The sequence below is a fragment of the Thamnophis elegans genome, chromosome 11 (genome assembly GCF_009769535.1).
Source record: "Thamnophis elegans isolate rThaEle1 chromosome 11, rThaEle1.pri, whole genome shotgun sequence".
Classification (NCBI taxonomy): Eukaryota; Metazoa; Chordata; class Lepidosauria; order Squamata; family Colubridae; genus Thamnophis; species Thamnophis elegans.
Genome location: NC_045551.1, coordinates 5,740,037 through 5,762,758, shown reverse-complemented (window position 1 = coordinate 5,762,758; position 22,722 = coordinate 5,740,037). Strand labels below are relative to the sequence as shown.

Sequence of the window (22,722 nt, the reverse complement as noted above, 5' to 3'; positions counted from 1 at the left end):
GGGAAGGGGGGGGGGGCGTCTCTTCTGCTTATTATTGTGAGTTTGAAACCGGCGTTGCACCGCATTGATCCCGAATAGCGGAGTGGTAAGTTGATTGTGCATTGCATCTTTGGGGAAGCCTTGGCTTAACTTGGATTGGAAAGGGAGAGTATGAGGATAGAGCCCTCTTTAGGGTGCAAAAGGATCTCAAAACACCCGCAAACACAACATTAAAAACAAGGGGGGAAAATCATGACAAATCAAGACTAGTCACTGGCTAAACATCTACGCTGCAGCTGATATTTTTTTTCTTTTTAAATAGCTTTCTTAAATTTCAAAATTAAATCAAAATACAAACTTAACACAAAAGGAAAACCGGGACAATTTAAAAGTAACATGGAAAAGAAAACATAGCTTTATTAAATTTCAAAATTAAATCAAAATACAAACTTAACACAGAAGGAAAACCGGGACAAGTTAAAAGTAACACGGGGAAAAAACAAACACATCAAACAGCTACATAGTAGTGACTTCCTCCGACTTTTGTTCGATCCTGAGACATAACAATGATGTAAATAAATAATTTATTTTAAATATGTTATTTAAATAATTCAAAGAGCTATTTAAATTAAACGAGTTAAAATTTTGCTATTAAAGTACTTAAAATTATCAGTAATAATGTAAATAATAATAATAAGAGTTTTTAATAATAAATTTTAATAAAGCTTTATGATAAATAATTAAAGTTTTTAATAATAAAATTAAATAAGAGCTATTTAAATTAAATAAATTAAAATTTTGCTATTAAAGTACTTAAAATGATTAATAATGTAAATAATAATAAGAGTTTTTAATAATAAATTTTAATAAAGTTTTATAATAAATAAATAAATAATAAAGTTTTTAATAATTAAATTAAATAAGAGCTATTTAAATTAAATAAATTAAAATTTTGCTATTAAAGTACTTAAAATTATTAGTAATAATGTAAATAATAATAAGTTTTTAATAATAAATTTTAATAAAGTTTTATAATAAATAAATAAATAAATAATAAAGTTTTAATAATAAAATTAAATAAGAGCTATTTAAATTAAATGAAATTAAAAATTTGCTATTAAAGTATTTAAAATTATTAATAATAATGTAAATAATAATAAGAGTTTTTAATAATAAATTTTAATAAAGTTTTATAATAAATAAATAAATAATAAAGTTTTATCATAAATAAATAAATAATAAAGTTTTCAATAATAAAATTAAGAGCTATTTAAATTAAATAAATTAAAAAATTGCTATTAAAGTATTTAAAATTATTAATAATAATGTAAATAATAAGAGTTTTTAATAACGTTTTATAATAAATAAATAAATAATAAAGTTTTTAATAATAAAATTAAATAAGAGCTATTTAAATTAAATAAATTAAAATTCTGCTATTAAAGCATTTAAAAATTAATAATAATAATGTAAATCATAATCATTTAAACTCTTAAGATTAAATACTGGCTTATCTATTTTTTAATGCCCCTTTACAAGAAGCGCGGGAGGCTGAGCCATATGCAAAAGCATTCGTGTTCAGGGAAGGTAGCAGTGGTCTGAAAGTTAGGTTTTGACAAGAGCTTAGAGAAATTTAGGAACTTTTTTTGTGTGTTTTTGCATAAAATGAAGAAGTTTGGCCTCTGCCAAGGAAACTGAGTGTATTTGTGCCCATGTGAAAGATTAATTGGTCCAGTGCCTTTATTTGGATGAAACTTACAAAATATTGGAGTTTGTAATAAGTTTTTTCAAAATCCTTTCTCAGATTGTATGAGATAAAGCTGTGCTGGAATTTCCACCTATCATGTTGTTGCCTGTTCTGAGAAAAGCCTGATTAAATTAGTTTTCTGTAGATAGAAAGCAATGATTCTACTCTGTCTGAAAACAAAGTAAGATTACATTTTGCATTACCTTTGTTCTTTACAATTAACAGGAACACGTAATTCTAGCACTCCTTTGCACAAATATAGTATCTCTATAGTATTAACCAAAATAAATTAGGCAATGAGTCGATGGAAGACAAATGCCAAATCTGATAGTAATATTGGGTAAATGCCCAAAAGAAAACTCTCTGGGCTCTTCATGTGATGGGAGAGGGAAACAAATCTTGCTTTTTAAACTGGAGAAAAAGCGTTGGATATGTTTTGGATTAAGACAAATTAAAGTGTATCAACACCTAACAAAATCCATTGACCTGTTGCACTGAAATTTAGCAGATTTCACATCCCCTTAATGAAGTTGATATTCCTGAAATATATCGGTTTTTAAAATTATTATTAATTCCAATGCTAGTCAGCGAAAGAAATAATTGTGATCTAGGTTGAATTGATGGGCATCTGGACCAGCCCAAAATGAATAAATCTGTTTTCCAAATCCAAATTAAACTAGTATCCAAACTAAAACCTCTGTTTATCGGTAGTAAGACTCTTGAATATCTTCCATTCATCTTAATTTAACAACCCCATAATCCCTTGAGGGGTGGAGTCTGGGCAATTGAATGGAGCTGGTTTCAAGGGCCGGATGCCCTTCCTGTCAGCAATGCGGAGTTTTGTTCAGCAGATAAATTCTCAATATGCCCAGAGAGAGAAAAATATCTGCCTCTACCTAGGATCGAGCTCACATCCTCCTGATTGTGAGACGAGAACTCTACCTCTAGGCCACTGCACCACCCCTCTTGAATATCTTCCATTGCTCTAAGTCAGATCTAGTCAATGTATAACCTCAACATATTGTATTGTTGATGGACTCAACGTATTGCATTCTCCACTAAGCTGTTTGAGTCTAATGTTACTACAGGATTTGTGGCCAGAGCCCTATACCAGAAATAGTAATTTGGCAATTTAATAAATTTATATGCCGCCCAATCCCGTAGGACTCTGGGCGGCTTACAGAAACAAAAATAAAAGTTAAAGTTAAAATAAAGAAGAGATACAATTAAAAAAAACACACACACACCAAACATTCCGTTTAAGTGGGGCTGGACCTTGATCAACAGCCCCAGGCCTGCTGGAACAGCCAGGTTTTTGTGGCTTTTCAGAAGGCCGAGAGAGTGGGAAGGGTCCGGATCTCTACGGGTAGATCATTCCACAGGGCCGGAGCAGCTACAGAGAAGGCTCTCCCCCAGGGGGCTGCCAGGCGGCATTGTCCGGTCGACGGCACCCGGAGAAGGCCCAACCCGTGAGATCTTATGGTCTTTGGGAGGTATGTGGCAGGAGGCGGTCTCTCAGATATCCAGGTCCTAAGCCATGTAGGGCTTTAAAAGTAATGACTAGCACCTTGAAGCGCGTTTGGAGACCAATAGGAAGCCGGTGCAGCTCGCGGAGGATGGGTGTAACATGGGTGTATCTAGGTACACCCGATATCACTCACGCGGCTGCATTCTGGACCAACTGTAGTCTCCGAACACTTTTCAGGGGCAGCCCCACGTAGAGCGCATTACAGTAAGCAATGTTCTTGAAAGATGTTCACATATTTTTGGTCCTGAACTTTGCCTTAAAGTTTTATTATTAACAGAAATCACCCATTGCTCAGTACTAATTTTCTTTCTGCTTATTCCAGTCATTTCGTCTTTATCTGACTCAACTTGTTTCATGGCACTCCAGAAGAAACTACAGGGGCTGGTTGCAGCCACCATCACCCCAATGACTGAGGATGGGTAAGTGTTTTATAAATGCTAAAAGCAATATTAGATCAGTTTGATGGGCTTAGAAATTAATTTAAATGTACCATATTAGAACATCTTCAAATATAGGTGTAGCAGCAGGTTGAGGTTTTATTGATCAATCTACTTACGAAAGACCAGGACTCGAGACCACGAAGCTGCGAGAGAAACAGGTTTATTGATGCATCGAGTTCAGCGTGTTCGCACACCAAAATCTGAACTGCCTTGGCTACGCCCAGGGCAGTGATTTTATACCTTTAATCAAACTTCGTCATTCAGAAGGCGTTACAAGAGGCGTATTCATACAAAACGCCAAAGCCCCCGCCTAGGACAGGGAAGTACATTTTGGAAAAATACAAAAGCAGAAATGGATACAAAAAGCCTTAAAAACAGGAAAGAAAAATGCTGATTTAATGCCCACATTATTCTGTAATTTTGCTATTCTGAGTATCTTACACCCATGTTGATTTCATGTGCCATCCTTCTGCAGTAGCTTGCAACATGTTCCAGTAATATTTGTAATACTTATGAGGAAGTTCGAAGTAAAGTGCACTAAAGCTAAATGTCAATCTAATATGAAGTTATACTTTTCAGCATATTAAAGGCTTCTCAACCTGGCAGACCCCTGGTGGGTTTACCTGTGTACCCCCTCCTGCCTCATAGGGGCAATGGCCTTCCAGATAGCAATAATTAACTAGTGCCTTGAGTCTTAACTATATTTGTTTTTGTGTGTCTTGGAAGTATTTAACATGCTTGAATTGCTTGAAATACCTTTTTCAACTACACAAACGGAATGTATACTTTGCAATTTTCCCTTCCTGGATGTTTGCTAAAATCCATTTTTTCCTCTGCACTTTGCTTTTATCTTCCCTGTATTTAATATTTACTTTGGGAAAGGTTATTGGGGATTACATTGTGCATGTATATGAATCTCTGTGTGTGACACCTATCAATATAGCTGGTTTTCCTGCGAGACCGCCTACTGCCACACTCCTCCCAGCAGCCGGTAAGATCCCACAGGGTTGGCCTCCTTCAGATGCTGTCAGCCAGACAATGTCGACTGGCGGCTCCCCGGAGGAGGGCCTTCTCTGTGGCTGCCCCGACCCTCTGGAACGAAGGGTCCAGAAGTCCGGATCTCACCCACTCTCATGGCCTTCAGAAAAGCTGTCGAGACCTGGCTATTCCGGCAGGCCTGGGGCTGTTGACCTCATCGTGGAGGTCCAGCCCCGACTGGAATGAATGTATCTGTGTTTTTTTTAACTTGTTATTTTATTTTTATTTTTTTATTTTCCTTCTTTCCCCTCTTTGTAGGCCGCCCGGAGTCCTCCGGGATTGGGCGGCCTATAAATAAAATTAAACTTGAAACTTGAGACTTTTCAAATCCTCAGGTGTGCCTGAAGTAGTGGTGGGATTCAAACTTTTTTACTACCCGTTCTGTGGGCATGGCTTGGTGAGCATGGTGTGGCTTGGTGGGCGTGGCTTGGTGGGTGTGGCATGGGAAGGATACTGCAAAATCCCCGTTCCCTCCCAATCAGCTGGGACTCAGGAAGCAGAGAATAGATGGGGGCAGGGCAGAGGTGGTATTTACTCCGAACTACTCCAAAGTTCCGCTACCGGTTCTCCAGAACTGGTCAGAACCTGCTGAATTCCACCTGTCGTCTGAAGTCGTTTTTCAGTTTCTAGTCTATATAGGATCTCTCATTGGATGCGGAAGTTCCCAATGCAGAGTCATGCCACTGCAATGTAGAATAAACCAAGAGCTTTTAGGAAAAAAAATAGCAATAGCAGTTAGACTTATATACCGCTTCATAGGGCTTTCAGCCCTCTCTAAGCAGTTTACAGAGTCAGCATATTGCCCCCAACAACAATCCGGTTCCTCATTTTACCCACCTCGGAAGGATGGAAGGCTGAGTCAACCTTGAGCCGGTGAGATTTGAACAGCCAAACTGCAGGACTGCAGTCAGCTGAAGTAGCCTGCAGTGCTGCATTTAACCACTGCGCCACCTCGGCTCTCAGTATCAGTATCATACTATCAGTATCATTTGGCACTAGTCAATTTGTAGGAAGAAAATGCTGTAACAGACTTGTCTTTTGTTAATATTTTGGAGACATTGTAGGCACATCCAGCTCCCATGCAAAGTCCATAGTACTGGGGAAGGTGGAATGAAACAGAGGAGAATGATCAGCAGCAGACATGATTGCAGTAGCAATGGGTACACACCATTGGATGAGTTGAAGGGCTGGGTTAGGCATTGATTATCCTGGAGAGAAATTCTATGTGGTTGCTGAAAGTTGACATTGACTCGGTGGTACATCAATTTTTTTTTCTATAACAAATAACACCTGTCAGAGACTTTATCCAACTTTATCCATAACTGTTTAATGATGTAGATCACTCAGGAATCTTGTTTGGTAAACTTAAGAGAAGTTAGTGAACTATGAAGCTGCTTCATAGTTCCATGCAAGGATGGAGACACCCAAAATTAGCTTGACTTCCTCAGGCTATTGAAGATAATGTGACGTCAGCTTTGTATATGTGAAGAAGAGTTTTGAGCAAAGCATAGTATTTATTTATTTATTTATTTATTTATTTATTTAATTTGTATGCCGCCCACTCTCAAAGAGACTCAGGGCGGCTTACAAGTAAAAAGGGGGAAGGGAAGGACATACAAAAACAAGACAACATTAAAAGGTCACTACATTCACAATTTAGGATGGGGCTGGACAAATTCAACAGCCCCAGGCCTGCCGGAACAGCCAGGTCTTGGTCGCTTTGCGGAAGGCCGGAAGGGTAGTAAGGGTCTGGATCTCCACGGAGAGATCGTTCCAGAGGGCCGGAGCAGCAACAGAGAAGGCCCTCCCCCGGGGGGTCGCCAGCCAACATTGACCGGCAGATGGAATCCGGAGGAGGCCTAATATGTGCGATCTTATAGGCCTCAGGGAGGTAATTGGCAGGAGGCGGTCTCTCAAGTACCCAGGTCTGATACCATGTAGGGCTTTAAAAGTAACGACTAGCACTTTGAAGCGTGTCCGGAGACCAATGGGAAGCCAGTGCAGCTCGCGGAGGATAGGTGTGATTACCTAATAAATCACCTAGGTACACCCACAATCGCTCGCACGGCTGCATTCTGGACTAACTGGAGTCTTCGAACACTCTTCAAGGGCAGCCCCATGTAGAGCGTGTTACAGTAATCCAGTCTTGAGGTAAATTTGGAATGAGAAAGAATAGCACAGGGAGCAATGCCTTTTGTTACTTTCATATTTCTGGGACAAAATCGGTCTCTAGCTGGGAATATTTGAGTCCTTTTTGTTCTCCATTGATCCTACCTGGATTTTAATAGGAAAGGTGATGATAGAAATGCCTTTCTGCGTGGTCTAAAGTTTGTTCCAAAGCAAACTTTTGAAAATCAAATAAAAATTCAACTCTTAACAGATTCCGTTTTGAACCACTTCCTGCTTCCTTTTATAAACTATTTTTCCCCTTCATAAAATGTACTTTGGGGGAAGTAGTAGAAGCTGCTTATTCAATGTTATTCACTATTTTGTACCAATGACAGAAGAGGGGAGAAAAATCTGAAGCTCCAACTCTTTAAAAACTTTAGTTTGGAAGATGTTACTCGTAAAATATTTTTATAACTGGCTCCATCTTCTCTGTTATGTTCCTTTTATTTCTTTTTCTTTTTAGAAACATCAATCTCTCTCTGATCCGCCAGTATGTGGATTACCTAATAAATCAGCAAGGCGTCAAGAATGTATTTGGTAAGACATAGATTAAACTCGGGCTGAATATTAAGAGCCCTGATGGCAGAGATGCTAAACAGTCCGCCAAGAACAATGATAAACTTTTATCACTGGGTAACTTTCAAATGTACTAAATGTGCAGCAGACTCCTGAACCAGATGATTTCTTCTACCTCATATCTTCCATCATTCCAACTATATATGCTGATTATAAACATTGGATTGTTTAAATGTAATAAGCTGTAATCTTAGTTTCAGATTTCATCTCGGGGGCCCTTTCCCAGCTCATTTACTAAGTGTTACAAAAGTGTTGATCCCTGGCCTGTGCTCACACGTTCTCTGTACTCATACCCAAGTACTGTTGTGGGAAAACCCTGTATAGAAAAGTGTTCTGACCCCCTCCTCCGTCCAGTAACGAATGCCGAGACAAGCTTAACTGGAATGTACTTTATTAGCAAGAGACCAAAACCTCGGTGGCTGAAAGCCAAGCATAACAAACAGATAAGGACCTTGGCAGCAACTCAGACAAGCCTCGGCAGCAATCCAGCCTGCTAAGCTAGTACAAAAGTTCTCCAACTTTTAGTCAATGCGTTGACTTCTGCAAGAGGGGTGTGTGCACAAGCAGTCTTTTTATAGTCTGGAGAGGAGCCTAATGACCACCAGCTGAGTGCAATTACCTCCTGTAACTGCACAACTGTTCCTGACGCCTAGTAGCTCTTCGGTGCTGTGCATCCAGGAACAACTCACTGCCGGCGTCCGGATCACTCTCTCTTGTCTCCTCCCCACCGGTCCAAGGCTCAGGCGCCTCCTGGTGGCCAACGAGCCTCTCTGCGCCCTGTTCGGAGTCGGAACCCTGTCCAGGGTCCTCCACATCCTCCAGAGCCGACTCATAGGGCCCCTCGCTGTCGGAGTCTGGTGGCAGCTCCAACGGCTCCTGCTGGGCCACAACAGAAAAGTGTTTGTTTGTTGTAGGTATTTGGAAAGCTGCTCACTTAAAAGAATGGATTAGCTTTTAGAAATAAATAATTGACTTTAAAGTGTTAAACTGATAAATTGAAATATTTCTCTTTATCTTAGATGGATGATCTCTACTGCCCTTCAAATGTATTGATACTTAAATTCTGAGATGTACCAATAGAGAATATTTATAGCTCAGGGTTGAAATGAAGGGTCTTTCTATGCTTGCTTGTTTTCTTACAGATGTTTCATTACCCTAACTAGGCAGCACCATCAGTGCTAGTAAGGAGGGAATGAAATGTAACACTTCTTTTAACTTTTTTTGGTTAAACACTTTATGTTCTATTTTTTAAATATGTCAAATGTATATATTTTAACAATAGTGAATGGAACAACAGGAGAAGGTCTATCCCTAAGTGTTCAGGAGAGAAAACAGCTGGCAGAGGAATGGGTGACTCAAGGCAAGGATAAGTAAGTAATTTTTGTGGCAAAGGTTGCAGTGCTTTCTGTGAAATTATTGCAAAACCAAGCAAAAAAACACTACATTGTGAAATCTGCGTTCTCTGATTGCTGCTGTTGCTTTGAGATGTGCGTGTTTAAATACCGGTGAGTGAGATTGTTTTCCCAGAATATTTCAGAAGTGGTCATTGATAACAAGTTAATCCTTACTTGCAAATTCTCTGCTTCTTCCTGTTGTTGAATAAAGAGGAAAAATAGGAAGTTATTACTGTGAATCCTCAACCCGATTCATTTCAAAGCTGCTGGATTTTACTGTTTATGGTTCCTGATGGTTTGCTACTCAACTCAATTAAGTTCAACACATCTGGAAGATACCAGATTGGACACATTGAATTAGTTATATCTGCCTTATTTTGTCTCAAGCAGAAGATGGGTAGATACACTGGTTTAACCATCTGTTAGAACCAGTGACGTGTGGTGAGCTTAATGGCTGGTGAGGCGCAATCCCCCCCGTCCCCTCCCTCCGTCCGATCCACATACCTTTCCCAGCTGTGGATTTCAACTCTCCTCTTGTCCGCCCGCCATGATGAAAATGTAAAAAATGTTGATGAAGCTTCTAAGAAGGAAATAAAGGATATCCTCATCCAGTATGATAGGACCTTGTTAGTTGTTGATCCTCGACGTTGTGAGTCCAAGAAGTTTGGGGGACCCGGTGCTCGTGCACGTTACCAAAAATCCTGTTGTTAAAGGAAACTTTTGTCTATTTGAAATAAAGGATAAAATTTAGTTTAAAAAAAATGTGAGCTTATCATGATAGACATTCAGGGTCATATATCACATAAAGCAAGGTAATATTGTGAAATAAGTAATTGTCAGTTTAATTATCACCACCACCATTACTTGGATAATCTCGGCCTGTCATCCAAAAAAAATTTTTTAAGAAAAAAAATTCCTTTCCCTGCAGGCTGGATCATGTAATAATTCATGTTGGATCAATGAGCTTACCTGAATCCAAGGATCTGGTGAGTGTGTCTTTGCACTGTTCTCTTTGTGTCTATCTGTGTTGCTTTTTGCACAGCAGAATACTGAGGGCAAGGAGAAAAAATTTCTAAACAAGGGGTGTTATTCCCAAATATAGCAATAGCAGTTAGACTTATATACCGCTTCATAGGGCTTTCAGCCCTCTCTAAGCAGTTTACAGAGTCAGCATATCGCCCCTACAGTCTGGGTCCTCATTTCACCCACCTCGGAAGGATGGAAGGCTGAGTCAACCTTGAGCCGGTGAGATTTGAACCGCCGAACTGCAGATAACAGTCAGCTGAAGTGGCCTGCAGTGCTGCACTCTACCCACTGCGCCACCTCGGCTCAAATATGGTCTGAGAGATCCAAAAGGGAGCCAATTTCATTATCGCCGTAGTTGTTGGCCTTTCCATGTAAAACGAGATAGGAAACCTGATTAGATGAACTAGTTCTACTTAAGGCTTCATTAATGGAATTTTGCAAGTTTAAAGGCACAATGCTCCCCCATCAGTGGTGGGTTTCAAGTTCTCTGTCCTAATGACCAGGTGTGTAGGTGGGGCTCAGTAGTCATGTGACTGGGTGGGTGTGGCCAACTCAACATCACTCACGTTGATGGGCGCTTTGCTTTAGCTGTTACAATGGTAATAAGGGTTAACCAGAGAGGCAGTTTCTGTAAGCAGGGCAATAAAAATTAAGCTAGAAACAACACCAGAATGTTTCCTTCCTGCCTTCCTTACAGGATTAGCCCTGTAAAGCAGAAAAAAACCAAAAGAAGATTTCTTCCAACAACCAATTCTCTGAAGCTCTTAGAAAGTTAAGAACCGGTTCTCCCGAATAGGTGCGAACTGGCTGAATCCCACCACTGTCCCCCACCATTTTTAACTATGTCATCAATCAGGGTGGGTTCTTCCTACATTATTTCTTCTTGTGACTGTTAAGCCACTGGGGAGATTATCCTGTCTGATATCAGCAGGTCCTGTTGTCATACTAACTGTTTAGCATTTCTCATTTTCAGCATTATTTATTTGACAATAGCCATATCAATATCTCCCTTCAGTTCATTTCCTTTCTTCATTTCCAGGCCAAGCACGCAGCCCAGATAGGAGCGGATGGCATATCTGTCATTTCCCCTTTTTTCTTCAAACAGGTGACTAAAGGTGAATAGTTCGTTACATTTAACCAAATTGTTTTCCCCGCTTGTCGGGGGAAACCTGTCAGCCGGGTTTCATAAATGCATAAGCGTGTAAATTAAAGTAAAGATGGGCAATCTTTTGGTTAGAGGTTTGGGCTCATATTAAAAGATTCTGCAAATGTTTTGAATTGAAAACAGCACCATTATTCCGGTGAAGCTCCAAGCTCTGCAGAGAAAGCTGTTTGGGGAGTCCATAAGCTGCTCACAGCTGTGATAAAATATCGGAAATGGTAGTCGTTTTTACAAAACCAGCTCTTCAGCTGGCTGCTGTTTCCAACCTATAATTTTCCCTCCAGGTTCCTCAAAATGCACACAAGCAGAGCTGTGTGTGTGGGTTTTTTTCGGTGAGTGTGTAGAGAAAAAAAAGATGAATATAGCATTGCATTCAGATGGTATATGAACAGCCCATATCTTGTGAAATCTCAGCCGCCAGATGAGGTTTGCAGAAAAGAAGAAATAGATCTTTGGAGTTCCTTGATGACAAAAGGCAAGATGGGCATGCTGAGTTTCTGCAAATTAAGAGTGATTTGCACAGAAAAGTCCAGCTTTTATCATTCTATCCCTTTCATGTCAAACGGGCTAAAGAAGATTCTATGAGAATCTTTGCTTGGGAAAGAATTACTTTTTTGTTTGAGGCATCTACTAAAGAGCCTGCCAGGATATGAACATTCAAGGAGAAGCTTAAACGTTTTCCGTTCTTATTCATCCTAGACACAGGCCTGAATATTTACAAGCAGTAAAGAGACGTATGGTTTAATTGATAAGTTGAAGGACGCTGTCCTTGATGAAAGCCCAAAGTAATGCTTTTCCTTTTGCTCTCCCCTGTTTTCAGCTGTATATTTACAATTATTCTATGCTCCACATTGATTCCCTTGTCCTTCTTTAGATGAATTGGTTGCCTTCTTCCGGGATGTCGCATCTCAAGCTCCTAATATCCCATTCTATTATTATCACATTCCTCCAATCACTGGCATGAAATGTAAGTGCTACAAATGCAGAAATCCGAGTTTATTTCAAAATAACCTGGGTTATAAGCAGTTCTGTTTTATTTATTCAGTTTACATTTTACATTTCCATAACTCCATTTTCACTGTCTTGAATTTTTAAACCACGTCTAAAAGTAATGTTCCTTTAAGACTGCTATTCTATGCTTCTTTTGTTCCAAAGAAACTTTCTTGGAACATACTAGAATTGATTTATTGGTAAAGGTAGAGAATAAGACACTTCAAAATAATGTACTACAGGTCATCCTTGACTTACAACAGTTCATTTAAGGACTGTTCAAGGTTATAAAGGCACTGAAAAAAAGGGACTTAAGACTGTTTTTCACACTTATGGCTGTTGCGTGATCCCCATAGTAACATGATCAAAATTCAGACGCTTAACAACTGACTCATATTTATGACCGTTGCAGTGTCCCGGGGTCATGTGATCACATTTTGTGACCTTCTGACAAGCAGTTGGGGAAGCAAGATCCGCTCCGGCCCTATGGAATGAGCTGCCCCCAGAGATCCGGGCCCTGCCCACTCTCATGGCCTTTCGCAAAGCCATTAAAACCTGGCTTTTCCGGCAGGCCTGGGGCTGTTGACCCCTTGACTGAGGTCCAGCCCCCTCCTGATTGGGTGTTTGCTGTGTTCCTTTTTTAACTTTGTTGTGTCCCATTCTCTTTTTTTTAAATTCTTTTTAATCTTTCTTTCATTTCTGTAAGCCTCCCGGAGTCCTTCGGGGTTGGGTGGCATAGAAATTCAATAAATGAAATGAAATGAAATGACTTAACAGCCATGTTACTAGCCTAACAACTGCAGAGATTCAGTTGTGGCAAGAAAGATGGTAAAATCGAACAAAACTCTCTTAACAAACGTCTCACTTAACGACAGAACTTTTGGGTTCAATTGAGGACCACCGGTAGTCGAGTCAGGCCCAAATATCTTAACTGGGAGTGGTTTTTTTAAAAAAAATATTGGGAAGATGCCACGTTGCAAAAAGCTGCTCTAGGAAAAGCTTCCCACTTTTAATAACCACTCTTGGCTTTATTGAGTAGAATTGCAACACAGGACACATGTTTGATAAATAAGTTTATTTTTAGTTTATTACAGCAATGATGCAACAGTAATAATGACTCTCACTTGATCAGATGTGAAGTAAGTAAGTTTGTAAGTTTAATTTTATTTATAGGCCGCCCAGTCCCCAAGGACTCCGGGCGGCTTACAGAAGAAAGAAAATAAAAGAAAGTAAAAATAAAATAAGACAAGTTAAACACTTTGTTTACTGCAAATCTCTTTTTGTGCAGTTTGTGCCGAAGAATTAGTAGATTGTATGAAAGAGCAGATCCCCACCTTTAAGGGGGTGAAGTTCAGTGACAGAGACCTTCTGGATTTGAGGCAGTGCCTACAAAAAAGCGAACAAGATAATTTTGTGTTTATGTATGGTGTGGATGAGGTAAGAGTTTTATATATAGAAAGTTGTTGATTTTAGTAGACACCAAGTGGCCTCCTCTGAGAATACAACTAAATAGAGTTGTATTCTGAATATTCCTAGTGCTTTCCTTGAGCAAAATATGATATATTTTAATGAAAATGCATGCTCTACAAAGCGGGAGCCCTCGTGACCCGTCAAAACCGCGGTAGAATAAAGCGCGCCCGACGAAAGCGCGTACGTGACGTCATCAGCAGCGCGACGAAAAAAATTAAAAATAAATTAAAATTAAAATAAAATTAAAGCAAGCCGATTCATATAAAGGTAAGGGTTAGGTTTAGGGTTAGGGTTAGGGTTAGGTTAAGGGTTAGGGTTAGGGTTACGTTAAGCATTAGGATTAGGTTTAGGGTTAGGTTCAGGGTTAGCGTTAGGTTTAGCGTTAGGTTAAGGGTTAGGTTTAGGGTTAGGTTAAGGGTTAGGGTTAGGTTTGGGGGGGTTAGGGTAAGGTTTTCGCTTTGATTTTAAATTTACTGCTCACAGCGCGATGTTTTCGTCGCGCTGTGATGACATCACGTACGCGCTTTCGTCAAGCGCGCTTTATTCCACCGCGGTTTTGTGGTGGAACCGGGAGCCCTTGTCTTTGACTGGTTTGGGTGTAAAAGCTGAAACTGTTGAGTAGAACAATCCCAAGAGAGAATGGAAAATCAATAGAAGGAGGGAATGAATAGCTGCATGGGCTATCCGGGGAAATAGGTGGGGATGGGAAATGATTGCCATCTTGCCAGAGGACCTCTGCATGTCAAAAACAACATGACTATATTATTATTGAGTGTTGTAGGACTATGTCCATTACAACTGGTTTGACTGGAACAAACTAACCCCAAATGAAGATGAAATAATAAGAAAAATTATGGACTGTGCCGGAATGGATAAATTAACGAAAGAAATACAGGGAAAGGAAGAATCAGAATTTTATCGGATATGGGATAATTGGTATAGTTGGATGGAGCAAAGGAGTAAAAAAAAAAGAGCAATGAAAAAAATAGAATAACACTCAAAAATAATAATTATGAGTAAAACAAGGGGGCCAAGATTTGTGAATTCAAATCAGGACGATAGCTGGAAAATAGACTGTAGAATCCTAAAGAAAAAAAGGAAAGGATATGAAACAAAGTTGGGTGTGTGGAATATACCATCCCCAAGAAAACATGAACTGGGATCTGAAAGAGACACCTATAACAATAGAAAAAGGAAGGAAGGGAAGAAGGAAGGAAAGGAGAGGAGGAAGGAAGTAGAGAATGGAGGGACGAAGGAAAGGAAAGGAGTGGAGGGTAGAAGAGAGAGGAAGAGAAGGAGAGATAGTAGGAGAGGAAGAAGAAGTCTGGAGGAGAGGTAAGGGAAGAAGAAAGAGGTAAGGGAAGGTGGGTGGAAGGGAGAGAAAAAGAAGAAGAGGAGGGAGGAAGAGAAAGAAAGAGAAGGAGAGAAGGTAGGAAGGAGAAGAAAAAGGGTAGGAGTAGGGAAGAGGTAAAGGAAGGAAGAAGGGGATGGAGACGAGGAAGGAAGGAAGTAGAGAAGGAAGGGAGGGAGAAAAGAAAGAAAACAAGGTGGTGTCTTAGCAGGTGCGAAGGATGGTAAACAAAGCATTTCAAACTATACCTTATAACCTTTCAAATGGAATAACAATAATATAAGAATGGCAAAGAAAAAGAATAGTTATGTGAATGTATACCTATAACTGTATGTAAGAGAATAAATGACAGTAAAAATATAAAGCATAATATAGGTAAATAATATTTGGTCATAAGTAGCTAAGTTTAAATAAATAAAGAAATGTACATAAAAATGGATAACGAATAAGGAGATTATGAATGAAAGATAGAAGTGTATAGTAGGGAAAACACTAACTGCAAAGAAACCGATTCGGAACTGCGGTATGATATACGATGGAACTTATTGTTCCTATGTTGTTTTTAAGTTATGTGTTTGTTTTTGTTGATGTGCTTACGAGTTTAAAATAAAATAAAAAATTATCAACAACCCCCCCCCCCCAAAAAAAACTGGTTTTACTGGAACCCTTCTGGTGGCTAGAGTGATGCAGTGCAGTAAATAAAACCTACCATTTTTCTTTCTTACTAAGTAGCAACTCCTGAGCGCACTGGTGATAGGAGTAAATGGGGCAGTTGGAAGGTAAGTTGTCTTTTGTACATGACTGAAGGGCCTTTATGAATCGGGTGCTGTAACTTCTGTAGAGGGTCTCCGCAGGCAACTTGTTGAGTCCGACTCTCTGCGGGACAGGAGTTACACTAATATCAAAGAAATGGTGCAACAGAATCATTGAAGAAAGGATGCAAAAGGAGGGACAGAATGAAATGTGAATGGCAAACGTTAAAATATTTTTTTAAATTTATTTTAAATAATTAAATAGAATTTTTAAATGGTCTCACAGCGAGTTAGCCATGGCAAGTTGGCTGTGGCTAGATGTCCCATTCCCTTATGTAGAACAATCGTTCCGAAATGAATGTGTATTAAGGTGGGTTCACCGACAAAAGGGCGAACGACAAAAGCACGCCCGACTAAACCGCGGTGACAAAACGGCGAGTTCTAAAGCGCGCCGACGAATGAGCTCTGAAGCGCAGCGACAACAGCGCAGCGACAGAAGCACACTGTAAACCTAACCCTAAACTTAACCCTAACCCTAAACCTAACCCTAAACCTAACCCTAAACTTAACCCTAAACCTAAACCTAACCCTAAACCTAACTTACCTTAACTTAAATCGTGCTTCTGTCGGCGCACTGTTGTCGCCGTGTTGATGACGTGGTGTTGATGATGTCGCGGTTTTAGCGCCGCGCTTTGTCTGCGCGCTTTTGTCGTGCACGCATTTGTTGGGTCACGATTAAGGTGTGCTTGAACTTTTAACTACTTAAAACTTCCTATCCAAATTTATTCTAATTATCAGCCAGCGTTTTCCCCCAGATCTTTTGAGACATTAACTAAAAGCACCCATCTTGAGAACTGTATTCTCAGAATTGTTTAGCCCTTAAGAATTAAATAGTAAGAAAAGTCCTTCTGAGTCCTATTAGACAAACCCCAAGTCATTGCCATTCTGATACATTTAAGAGCCAATAAATACAACTGATGGTGAATAATATTGCATTGGTGTAATGGTTTGGATCAGGGTATATCCTCACCAGAGGTGGGTTGCTACCAGTTCGCACCTATTCGGTAGAACCGGTTCGTCAAATCTACCGAACCGGTTAGAAGAGGTTCCACCAGTGGACCCGGAAAGCAGGCCACACCTACAGAAGAGGTTCCAAATTTTTTTGAAACCCACCACTGGTCCTTGGATATGATTATTCTACACTATCATGCTCATATTTATAAAACTCAGTGCCTCTGTGAAAGGTAAGGATGACTACTGCGTTTGGGGTGCAATCAGAACATTGCGTGTGTTGAAGTTGTTTTAACGCAAACCAAAGATGCCTTTTAAAAAACAAGTTTACATCCTATTCTTATGCATGCCAGTGCAGTGTGTGAGGTAATTTAAGGTGGTTCTGACAAGTGTCGTCGGCATCTTCATATCCGGTCACATGGGCAGCAAGCCACTCCCATCCAGTCACATGGGTGGCAAGCCACTCCCACAAAGGAGGCCACACCCACAGAGTAGGTTCGAACAATTTTTGGAACCCACCACTGATCCTCACCTAATAGTTAATGGGATTTGGTTAACAACAGTAATGGAGTGCTGAGATTGTGGTCACTAAGCAGTGCAGTCACGTCATGTTGCATTTTATGAGCATAATGCTTAGCAGTGGAAATTCTGGTCTCAAAATACTGTTGTTAACCAACGATTGCCTGGTTGTGTAGACAAGACTTGAATGCTTTAATTTATTTTTATCTCTCTTTTTTTTTTAACAGTACATATAACTACCTGGGTAGAATTCATAACGTAATACTGGAAGCTTTTGCCTCTGGAGATTTGAATACAGCACAAAAATATGAGGTATGACGTTTCTGGCTGAAAAGTAAAGTCTCAAGGTCAAACTTAACCTGATGAATTACATGGACCCATTCATGTTAGTTTTATTTACTAATATGAAAGTGGTTTGCCATTTCTCCCTTCTGGATTTTGGTTGTTGTTACTTTTCACTTTAGCTTAGAACTGGGATCTCCCATTCATGTTCTACCAAAGTAGTAAACTTAACAGATCACATACTTAGATCCCAGTGTGTGTGTGTGTGTGTGTGTGTGTGTGTGTGTGTGTCAGTGGTGGGTTGCTCATCCTGTTCCAACCAGTACGGTTGGAACGGGGCCGGTGGCATCCTTGTGCATGCGTGCAATTGGGCGGGCGGGTGGGTGGGCCCTTCGGCGTTCCCGGAAGTTACTTACATCCGGGTTCACCGACCAACCGGTCCACGCGGATCGCCGCAGACCGGTTGAAACCCACCCCGGGGTGTGTGTGTGTGTGTGTTTCCACGACTAAAGCCAGTTGCAAGTTGCTTGTTGTTTGCTATAATTACCACTGGGAGTCAGGGTTCATGTAAATTTAATAAATGAAACTAAATTAAAAATTAAACCACAGCATGCATTACAGTCCTATGAAAGTATTATGAAATTGAAAGAGTGGGGTTGATTCAGAAATATTATACAGATTACAAGAGAGTGGAACAATGTTTGGATGAATTAATAGAAAGAGATAGACAATAGCAACAGACTTAAACAATTCCTTAAGTTAGATTACTGCTGATGGGAACATATCAGGTTGTGATCCATGAGAAGTCAGAATCTGAAAAGAATAATCTCTCAATGTCCCCCCTTTCTCATTGATAGAAATTAGTGTGAAATGGCATAATGGAATGTAATTCCTTCAGCCCCATTAGTCCTCTGGGATCTAATATATCAATACAGATCTTGGATAATTTTTGCCTGAAGTGAAGATTTAAAAAATTGGAATGTCATCTGTGTAATGATATCTTGCTTAGTATGCTCAAGTAATACTGCTATTACTTTCTGAAATAACATATCCAAACAGGAATTAAAGTGCAATATAATGATTATATGTTCATTATCCTCCTCAGAAGGCTTTTATGACTAATAGCCTCAAAAGCAACTGAAAACTCAAGAATTAACAGTCATATTTGCTCTTGATAAGGTCTTCTAGGAGTGATCCAATCAGTGTCCCTTTCAAAACTGTACCTGTTCTGTCCCCACTTCTCCGCTCGTTAACAAACGGCAGGCAAACAAACTTAAAAGGAACTTTCGTTATCAGTTCTCGGCTCAGACTGGCTTCGAGCCCAAAAATAACATAAATACAGTCTCTGACCAGATAACAGAATACAAAACAAATCTCTCTTATGGCAACACAACTTGAACAAAACGAAAGCAAAGCACTTCTTCCAAAGTCTCTACGAATCAGGGTTACAGAAATCAAAGCACTTCTCCAAGTGTATCTTCTTGAATCAGGGTTACAGAAAACAAAGCACTTTTCCAAGTGTATCTTACATAAACCACGACTGATGATCAATCAATGTTGAACGAACCAAGGAACATTGACTCCTGCAACTAGGGCGTGGCACCATTCATCCTTTTATCCCCAAAACCCCACTAACGAGCCCCAGCTGCATCGTTAATCTTGCATTCTGAAAAGACTCACAGAAGACTGCTGCTGAGTCACAACATGTACCTAAGACCAGATTAAAATAGAATCAGGTAATTACTCTCCTAAAAGAAAATATGAAATATTACCACAGTTCTGTGTAATGAATCATATAAATGTTAGCCTATAAAGGGCTTTTGAATCACAGAATTGTTCTTATATTTTTATCATTCATAGTGGCAACAAAGAAATACGGTACTTTCCCTCTTATGCCCCCCCATTAACACCTTATTCCCCATGAATTATTTTAAAGTAATTTTGACAACTTCCAAGTTGACAGCTATTACTATGATAAGAAAAGTCATAGTAATGACTATAGACTTCAAGTGTACGTTGTGTGAAGAATTTATGTAGCAACTACTCAGTCCAACTGCCTTGTTACAAAAGAATATATGTAAGTAATCTTCAGCTATTACAATAGTTTAGTGGTAGGTTTCGGCGGTTTTGTCGGCGCGCATTTGTCGGGTCACGACCGGTATGGGGATGTGGCCACGCCTCCATGGAACCGGTCCGCAAAAGTACATCAAATTTCTAGAACTGATACGCCCGAAGAGGTGCGAACTGGCAGGAACCCACCACTGCAAGAGTTGCTTCAGAAAACTTTTTTGGGTTGTTTCCATCAAGACAATTGGCACAGACCCACAGCTGTCTATTGGATTTGAATATAATACTGACTGCATTAGATTAATAATAATAATAATAATAATAATAATAATAACAACAACAACAACAACAATAATAATAATAATAATAATTTGTTTCTCTTAGTTTTGTATTCAGGAGTTCTTCGGCTTTCTCTTTTCACTAGGTAAGTACTTCAGTAATTTAACTCATTTGCTAAATAGCTCGCTAACATTGACAGAATGCTTCTCAGTTGTCCCTAAATAGTTTCCATCTCCCAGAAGTTCAGTTCTGTAGAATTCCATTCAAGCATGTTTCATTCATTTCTTTTATAAATTGCCCTTCGTATTTTCTTCTACTGGTGGTCTTCTCTTAATGGTAATTGGGCCTGGCAGCTCCATTGTTAAGTAATGCAGTCTTTAAAGTACAATATCACATAACAGTGCTGCTTAGCAACAATTCCAGCAGTCCCCAATTATTGTTGTAAAGCAAACATTGTTAAGCAAGGACTTCATGTGTCCACATCTTTTGACTTCCTGCTGGCTTCCCCATTGACTTTGCTTGAGAGGTGCTGATAGGGAAGTTCACAAATCGCAATCGCATGACTGGGGGGTGGGCATTGTAAAGGTTAGAAATCTGGGCTGGTTGCTGAGTGCCCAGATCAGGCGTGACCCGACAAATGAGCGCACAACAAAACCGCGGCGACAAAATCATGGGCAGCCCCAAGTAGAGCGCATTACAGTAATCCAGTCTTGAGGTAACGAGGGCGTGAGTGACTGTTTGAAGTGCCTCCCGGTCTAAATAGGGCCGCAACTGGTGCACCAGGCGAACCTGGGCAAAGTCCCCCCTGGTCACAGCCGACAGGTGATGTTCCAAAGTCAGCTGCGGATCCAGGAGGACCCCCAAGTTGCGGACATTAACACATCATTAACACATGTGACATTAGTGAGATTAACAGATCACTAAAAAAAACTTATCAATTGATATGCTATAGTACGTTAACTGAATTATTTTTGCATTTTGGGCAGGCTTTGGTGTGCCACAAATCAAAGCGGTCATGACATTAATTTCCGGGATCCCGATGGGCCCACCGCGACTTCCACTTTCACCTGCCTCTGATGACTTCATTGTGAAAGTAAAAACCAAACTAGAATGGCTGAATAACTGTCTCTCTAGTTAAAACTCACGGTGGTCTTAAAACAACATCCATCTAATTTGATAAACCGGTAACTTGAAATGTAGTATTTGAAATACTTGAGGGTTGCATCATTTTCATGAGGTTTCATGAATCTGGCTTGGACTGCTTCGTATCCAGAATGATCTGGCCTTCTTTGTGCAGAAGGTGATACCTGCTTCTAGTCTGCCAGTGGTGTGAAGTTTTCCAGGAGAAAGAGACTTAACATTGAAAAAAGGAAGATCTTGTTTCCAACAAATAAAAGGAGTCTTATCTCCTGAAATTCTTCTGCAACCTTAAAGAGCAGGGCACAATTTAAGCAACTGATTTATTTCTTATTACTTTCATAATCCTGAAGCGATGAACAATAATGCAGTGTTCAAAGCTCTACATTTATAGAACCCAAACTCTAGAAGTCTTTTACATTTACTCTTGAAATTTGCACACTGTTGAAAACTTGAAATAGGAATATGTCCAATTGGGATAACAAACTGTAATTAACAAGTACCCTGTTTCCCTGAAAATAAGACCTCCCAGATAATAAGCCCAATTGTGCTTTTGAGCGCATGCGCTAAAATAAGCCCTCCCCTGAAAATAAGCTCTCCCCAAAGATATTGCAACATGGCAGCATCAATGAGGTGACCACGCTCGCCACCTCTGCACCTCAAAAATAATAAGACCTCCCCGAAAATAAGGCCAAGTGCTTATTTTGGGGGTCAAAATAAAATAAGACCCTGTCTTATTTTCGGGAAAACACGGTATTTTCTAGATTTTTTTTTTAAAAAAAACAAGCACTATTTTTTTAAATATTGAAAGAGTAACAAAAAAGGGAAAAAAGCTAACTATACACTCCTTGCGTAGAAGGCTGAACAACAAAATATTATTTAAAAAAGAAATAACCTGGGATTTCATTCAATTTATCTAGGATACATGCATTCATCTTTACAAAGAAGTAAATCATGAAATGGAATTTATTCTCACCATGATGTTTTGAGCCTTATGTTTTTGTTCACTACCAAGTTTTCAACCACAGGCAGCCTATGAGATAAGGGTTTGCCAGTGACGTGGAGGCAGGGGAGGCAGAGCCTCACCACTGTCATCATGAAAAGAGAAAAAAATGTAAAAGGAAAAAGGCTGAGCTAGTTGCTGCCAGAGTCACAGTGGATGACTCTGCTTAGTGCTTAACTGTTTAAAAAAGCCTCTAAAAACAGTGCCCTCTACAGGAGGAGGCAGGAGAACCACGTGCCTCATTTAGTCTGACTTTATGATCACTCGAGCAGAGTTAAGCAAGGGTTAAAAGCCGAAAAATTCCTTATGTAGATGAGGCACCTGGTTCTCTTGCCTCCTCCTGTAGAGGGCGTTTTTTGAAGAGGCTTTTTTAAACAGTTAAGCAGAGTCATCCATTGGGGACTCTGGCAGCAGCTAACCCAGCCTGACCTCAGCAGCTCTTGCCTTTTTCCTTTTACATTTTTACATTTTCATCAGGGCAGGCAAGAGCAGAGTTGAAATCTTCTGTGATTGTGAAAGAGCTGGAAAAGGTATGTGAGTCGGAAGGAGGGGAAGGAATTCAAAATTAATGTAAATTGTAAGTAATTGTAAGTAATTTGCGTGTGTGTGTGTGTGTTTTTCTTCACTCAGAGGGAGAGGCAGGGAGGGCAGCCCACCAGCTTTCTTTCTTTGTGTCAGGAAGCCCGCCAGGAGAGGCGGGTCTTTTACCCACCTCTGCTGGCAGGCTGGCACTTTCTTTCTTTCTAGAAAGCGGCTTTTGGCCGCCCCAGCGCTATGTCCGACATAGAGGCAGGATGCCTCT

The 22,722-nt window shown here is 39.9% G+C and overlaps 1 protein-coding gene across 3 annotated transcripts; it reads left to right on the top strand.

The window, feature by feature from the left end:
• On the top strand, positions 1–21,231 carry NPL (N-acetylneuraminate pyruvate lyase). Of its 3 annotated transcripts, XM_032227037.1 has the most exons (13): positions 9–85; positions 1,784–1,907; positions 3,577–3,673; positions 7,365–7,438; positions 8,760–8,847; positions 9,800–9,857; positions 10,937–11,012; positions 11,934–12,026; positions 13,338–13,486; positions 15,603–15,649; positions 17,380–17,464; positions 19,886–19,925; positions 20,767–21,231. In XM_032227037.1, the coding sequence occupies exons 3-13, from the start codon at positions 3,609–3,611 to the stop codon at positions 20,916–20,918; spliced, it is 927 nt and encodes a 308-aa protein (XP_032082928.1). In that variant the 5' UTR covers positions 9–85; positions 1,784–1,907; positions 3,577–3,608; the 3' UTR covers positions 20,919–21,231. The 3 variants fall into 3 exon arrangements, with proteins under 3 accessions (XP_032082927.1, XP_032082930.1, XP_032082928.1); XM_032227036.1 differs by lacking the exon at positions 1,784–1,907 and having other exon boundaries at positions 1–85; XM_032227039.1 differs by lacking the exons at positions 1,784–1,907; positions 19,886–19,925 and having other exon boundaries at positions 1–85; positions 20,767–20,871.
• Positions 21,232–22,722: the final 1,491 nt, after the last annotated feature.